Source organism: Octodon degus, unplaced genomic scaffold, assembly GCF_000260255.1.
Source record: "Octodon degus isolate 3935 unplaced genomic scaffold, OctDeg1.0 scaffold00026, whole genome shotgun sequence".
NCBI classification, from domain to species: Eukaryota; Metazoa; Chordata; class Mammalia; order Rodentia; family Octodontidae; genus Octodon; species Octodon degus.
Window position 1 is genome coordinate 5,443,909 of NW_004524602.1, and position 6,742 is coordinate 5,450,650.

The following is a 6,742-nucleotide window of genomic DNA, read 5'->3' on the forward strand; positions in this document are numbered from 1 at the left end:
AGTGGTTTTCTAAGTTTCCTGGTAATGTTCTCAGGCGGTCATGTGAAGTGTGAACCTTGAACAAAAACAGCTCTTTTAAGGAACACTGTAAAGTGGATACTTAAAAGGAACTCAGGGGGCCGGGGAGATGGCTCAGTGGAATAAGCACTTCCCTTGGAAGAGCAAGGGCCAGAGTTCAATCCCCGGTTCCGCCCAAATAAGTAAATAAATAAATAAAACTCAGATTTTTCAAGTTGCCTGAGGCTTTTTTATATAGTTGTATTCATTGATTTGGCCTCAGTATGAATAATCATGTCCTGAAATTTGTATCGTTCTTAGCACACACTCTGTAGGTGCTAACTCCCTGCCTATTATTGGCCTGTATGTTATCTTTTAAATTTGCAAAATAATCTTTTGTATTGAGTGTGTTTCTTAAAACAAACTTTGGATTGCAATTAACTTGTTCTGAGAGCATTCTGCAAGACAACCAACATTTCTAAGCCATTTTAACTCAATAAACAAGCAGTGTCTTGTAGTACAAGTAATATGTCACATTGAATATCATATGATCACAGTCCCCCCCTCCCACTTCAGTACACAAGTGCTTTGGATTACAAGTGGAGCAAATTATTCTGGAAACCAAGGTTTTACTGTAGGTCTTTATTTTTGCTTTTAAAAGTGAGGTAGCAATCATATAGTCCTGCTGATTTTCATCCTTTTGGATATTTTAGCTTTGATGAGTTAACTCATTGCCCGTAGTGCCTTCACGTCATGCCCAGGACTGCTGGGGTGGGGGTGTGGTGGTTGTTATTTTGAGATAGGGTATTTTCCATCTTTCCAAAATCAACTCAAAAATTGGTCAGTTCATTGTTATAGTCTTAAAAATTGGTCAGTTTGTTATATGTATTTAATTGCAAACTGAAAGTACTTAAAATGCTGTGAAATACAACACATTGTATACAGAAAAAACACAGAAAAAGATACATACCATAGTGAGTTATCATGGACCACCACCTAGGTCAGCAAAGAGGATATTACCAACACCCCTAGAAGACTTTTTTTCCCTTTCTAATCATAACCCTCCCCCACATACAGGTAAGAGCTAACTTGATTTTTATGTTGATCACTTCGTTTTCTTTGTTGTTGCCTACCCTAAGTGTGTATCTCTGTAGCTTTTGAGTCGGTTATTTTTTATCTTTATTTAAATGGAATCATATAGCATATGTTATTTTGTATCTTACTTCAGCCAGCCCTTTGGGTGTCAGACTTACCCTACTGTGTTTAATTGTAGCCCCCCTTTTTTAACTGTATGCTATTATGTATATAATAGACACAGCTTATCCACTCTGGTGTTGATGGATATGGGTTGCATTTTGGAGAAGTAGGAACTTGATGGACACACGTAGCAGGTCACAGGTTATGTATTTCAAGTTCAGCAGATAATGCCAGGCATTTTTCAGTGGTTACAGCATGTTAACAATACACAAAATGAGTTCCATTTGTCCCACCTCCTCCCTAGCACTTGTATTGTCCTATTTTGTGCTTTTAGCCATGACAGTGGTTTGTTTTTTAAATTTTCAGTTTGTAGTGACTTTAATGTGCATAATGTATATTATCTATTTGTATATTCTCTTGTGAAGGAAGGACCTATTGTTTATTTTTCTAATTTTGTTTTCTAAATGAAGTGTAATTCGTTGACCTTTCATCATAAGCCTTTGCTAATACCTTCCATTTCATCACTTTCTCCTCTCAAAGTGTCTTGATGGTCAGATAGTTTTATAAAATTAGACTGCACTGAAATCAAGACTAACAGTTCTTCTTGAGGTCATATAAATTTTTTTCATGAGGCTATGAAGATGTCATTCCTCTTTTCTAAAGGCTTTATTATATTGTCTTTCTTTCATATTTAGCTGTGCAGTCCAGCTGGAGATGGTGTCTGTATGTGGGGTGATGTGGAAGTCTCGTTTTAGGTATTTTTACATGGAGATCGACTCTTCCAGCATCTTCTGTTTTAAAAATGTCTTTCCCTGATACCCTGCAGTCCCCTTTTGTTATAAACCAAGAGTCTTTAGATGTTGGGCATGTGTCTAGGCACTCTGTTTTTACTATCTTTTACTATCATTATTTTGATGGATAATAGCTTTCTTTAAAAAAAAAAAAAAAAACTGGTAGAACCATCATCCTACTGTCTTCAATAGTGTTTTGTAACCTTGGCACATTCAGTTGTCATACGAATTAGAGCATCACCACCACAAAAATTATCTTGGAATTTGTATCACACTTGCATAGAATATAGTTTGATTCCTGGAGAATTAGCACTGCTGCAGTATTTTTTCCCACCTATGAACATGATTTGTCTTTCCGTTCACAGAAATCAGTCATTTCTAAAAGTATTTTATAGTTGTGTACATTACCATCTTATACATCTTTAATTAATACTTTAAAACATAATATGCTATTTAAAACTTTTGTCTTATTGCTTGTTATATAAAAACAACTTGATTTTGTTATTTTTCAACTTGTATTCAGTGATTGTGCTGAATCCAGTCACTGTAATAACTTTTCTATGGATTCCTGTAGATTTTCTAGTGTACAGTCACACTGTTGATGAATAATGATTGTTCAGTTTGTTGTTTTATAATCCTTAAGCTTTTTTCTTTTATATCTGATCTAGGATGTCCAGTTTACTGTTAAATAAAAGGAATAAAGTATTGGTAGTGATGATTTTTGGCATGAATGTCCCCCTACACACACCTTAAGGGGGAACACTTTTTACCACTAAGTACATTTGTTACAGAATTTTTGTAGATGCTTTAAAATTAAACATGTTCATTTCAATTCCTGTTTTTCTAAGAGTTGTGATATAGAATGGAACTTTATGAAATGTCTTGAATGCATGTGAAGTACTCATGATTTTTTAATTTTATTGACAGTGATGTTTACATTGAGTGAATATAATGTTAAACCATAGTACCATAGTAAATCTAATTTATTTTTGTATATTTGAATACTACCCAATTTCATTTATACTATTTAAGATTTTTATACTTGGTATGTAAGTACAATTCTCTGTAATAGTCCTTCCTTTGTACTTCATACATTGTGATAACTTGTTGAAAGACAGATTGGGGAGTAGTTTTATTATGTGAAAGAATTTGTGTATTATTTCTTGTTTGCCAGTGAAGTCAAGGCCTAGAGTTTTCTGAAAGTTTCTAGTTATGGATCCAGTTTCTTTAATATATTCAGATTTTAAATTTCTTCATTGGCAATAATTAGTTGGATTTTCATAGAAGTTTCTCCCTGATCTAATTGCTATAGCTAAAGTTTAAATTATTATATTGAATTAGTAATGATAGTGCACATTCATGTTTCATTTCCAGGGTTTTAAATTTTTTACTAGTTCTTTCAGAATGCTACATTTAGGCTCTCATACAGTTTTTCTAATGTTTGTTTTCTTATCTGTTAGCCCAAGTGTATCTTCCCAGTTCCTTCAGTATGGTTGTTCTAAGTCAGTCTGATAGCCATAATATCTGGTGTCATGAGGTTTTTTCCTGTTTTTAGTTTATTTTTATTGTCTTGTCTCCTTTTGTTCTTCGTTATTTTTATTTGAAAAATTACTTGCAAATATATTTTGAGGCCTAAAATGGCCTTATTTTCAAAGAGTACTCTTATTTTTCTATTATATTCTAAAGCACTAGAATCATGGATCCCTTTAATTCAATTTTAGAGATTCCATTTTTCTGAACCATTCATACCATTTAGAGCTAGGTTACAGGGTAGGCTGAGATGGTCTGTTTATCCTTCTGGCTAGAATGTTGACCTTGCAGATCGCAGTGTTAGAATGGAGATTTTTACCAGGCAACAACTCTCACCTTTTTGTTTTGTACTCTCTAAAGGACTGGATAAATAAGTATCACAGGCTTTGTGGACCATACAGTCTGTTACAATGAACTCTTTCTAAGAAGGCATCCATAACTAATGATGAATGTATTCTGGTAAAGCTTTATTTTCCAAAATGAGGACCAGACTAGATCTGGCTTTTGGGCCAGAGTGTGGCAACCCCAGCTATAGTTCGTTAGCAACTCTTCTCAGACTGTGCTACCACTTCTGGAATTCAGATCAACACTAAATGCTGGACTGACCTCTCCTCTAACCTGTTAGCTCTCCAGTTTCTTCAAATGTGTTTTTGTTTTTAGTTAAATAGTTCTTAGCAGGGGATTTAATCTGAAAAACCTAATCTGCTGTTACCAGAATCTAAGAATTCAAATTTTCTTGGGGAAAAAAAATGCACCTATTACTCTGTGATGTATGACTTTTTCAACAAAACAAGTTTGGGGACACGTTTCTACAATCTTTCTATGCAGATTGTGTATTCCAAGTTTAGCCATAAAGCAGTCATCTGTTACAGTTTCCTGTCATGAGGGGAATGGTCTTTGTCTGCAACATTGACTGTGGTAGCCACTAGTTAACCATGGTTGTTGGGCACTTAAAAAGGGCTACTGTGACTATAGAACTAAAATTTTAAATATTATTATTTTTATTTTTTTTTTATTTTGTTTTTATGTTTTTGGGAGGGTACTGGGGATTGAACTCCAGGACCTTGCACTTGCCAGGCTGGCACTTAGGCCACTGAGCTGTATTTCTGGCCAATTTAATTTAAATTGGCTTTAAGTTAAATAGTTGCATGTGACTGTTTAACTCAGCATGGGAGCAGTTTAAAGGAAGAGTTTCATCTTGGCATACAATGTCTTCTTATACTTCCACCCACTGAAGCATCCATTTTCCAGGCTAGTACAACAGTTCCTTTAAACTAAATGTGTTGAATGAATGTCTCACTGATATCCTAGACCTCACAGAATGTTTCCATTTATTCATTCATGTGGTATGAGACAGTACATGTGTTATCCTAAATGGACAACATAAAACTGATGGGAGTCAAGTTTACTAATATGCTTTTTTCTCTACAGGGAAAGGGTCGTATCCGTCGAGGAAACCATCCAAGTCCATCCTCTCCTGTTGTAGTACATTTGCCTTCCATGTCTGATGTCCCAGAAGAGACCTTGGGTACTGAGGCAGCCATGGAGACTGACGTCACAGAACAGCAGCAAGCAGCCATGCAACAGGAAGAAAGAGTTCTGACTGAGCAGATTGAGAACCTACAGAAAGAGAAGTAAGTGTGTGGGGACACAGGACAGGACAAGACAGGACAGGACAGGACAGGACAGAGACTTGTTTCATTTCCTGCTTTCTAGCCTTTCCTCATTGTCCTTGATAAATATCTCCTAGTATTTTATCTTTTTTAGTGGTTTGTTCCCTTGCTCTGCTCTCTCGTACTAAAGACTAGATCCACAGCTTTACACATGCTGAGCAAGCACTGTACATGGAACAACATGTCTGTCTTTTTAAAAAAAATTTGACACAAGGTCTTGCCAAATTGCCCAGGCTGGGCTGAAATTTACAGTCCTTCTACTTCATCCTCCCTTGTAGCTGGGATTACAGATATACACTACCATACACAGCTTTGTGATTGTTTTATTATTTATTCATTTGATTTTAGGTTTTTTGAGACAGGGTCTTGCTTTGTAGTGCGTGCTGCCCTTGAACTCCCTTAAGCAGCCTAGGCTGGCCTCAAATTTACAGTGAACCTGCTGGGGAGATAACTTGGTGGTCTAAGCACCTACTTGGCAAGCACAATGACCCAGATTTGATGAGTGGTATCACATGCTGTGCCAGCCCAACCTGGGTGTGCTGAGCTGGCCATTGAAACCTGGCATGGTGGTGCACACCTGCATCAGAGCACTGGGGAGACTGAGACAGGAGGATCGTGGTGAGTCCAAGCTGTATAGCAGAGACCCTGTACCCAATAAATAAATATGATTTTTTTAGTTTAAAAAAAAAAAAAAAGTGATCTTCCTGTCAATTGCCAGAATGCTGGGATTACGGGTGTTTGCCATCATACTCAATGTTGTGATTGTTTTTTGTTTGTTGGCTGGTTTGCTTTTGTCTTCATCTTGAGACAAGGTCTCACTGTGTAGTTGAGGCTGGCCTGGAACTCAGCCTCAAACTCGGTGATCCTCTTGCCTCAGTCTCTCAAGTGCTAAGATTATAGGCATGCACCACTATGCCTGGCTGTGGTTGTTTAAAAATCTTTGATTGACTACTGTGTAAATGCTCAAAAACCACATTACTTTTAACTAGGGCCGGCCAGATCAGCGGATGAAAGCACCTACTTAGGCAGAAGCAGGGGTCAGAGTTTTGATCGCCAGCCTGCTGTTCCAGCCCCACCCCCAGGGCACACCGAGATGGCATTTGAGACTAGACGAGGTGGCACATGCTTATAATCCTAGCACTTGGGAGGCTGAAAACAGGAAAATCACCACAAGTCTGATCTACAAAGTGAGACCATATACACCCGGTAGACCCTGCCCTAAATTCATTTTTTTTTTAAATTGCCTTTACCTTTTATCAAAAAGGAGGATATCTGTTCAAATTTTGTCAACATTACACCTTTGGCCCCCTTCCTGAAGAATGATAAAGATTAAGTTTATACCACTCAAGCAGTCACATAAAATTATAACAATAACTTGTACACTGTATTCATATAATCAGCCATTGAAATTATGATTTTATCTGTTCTTTGAAGATATTTTGGTCTCTTTATATATAACAAAACTCATTCATTCAAAAAACATTTCATGGTTATTGATTTATTTACTTTTTTTTTTGCAAAACCAAGGATAGAACTCAGGACCTTGCACTTGCC

The 6,742-nt window shown here is 36.7% G+C and overlaps 1 protein-coding gene across 4 annotated transcripts in view; it reads left to right on the forward strand.

Moving 5' to 3' along the window:
- The window catches only part of Myo9a (myosin IXA), a 227,184-nt gene that overhangs the window by 213,180 nt on the left and 7,262 nt on the right, over positions 1–6,742 (forward strand). For all 4 annotated transcript variants that reach the window (XM_023712466.1, XM_023712464.1, XM_023712465.1 and 1 more), the window contains one exon: positions 4,947–5,149. In XM_023712466.1, the coding sequence (XP_023568234.1) occupies positions 4,947–5,149 (203 nt within the window). The remainder of the gene's footprint in view (positions 1–4,946; positions 5,150–6,742) is intronic.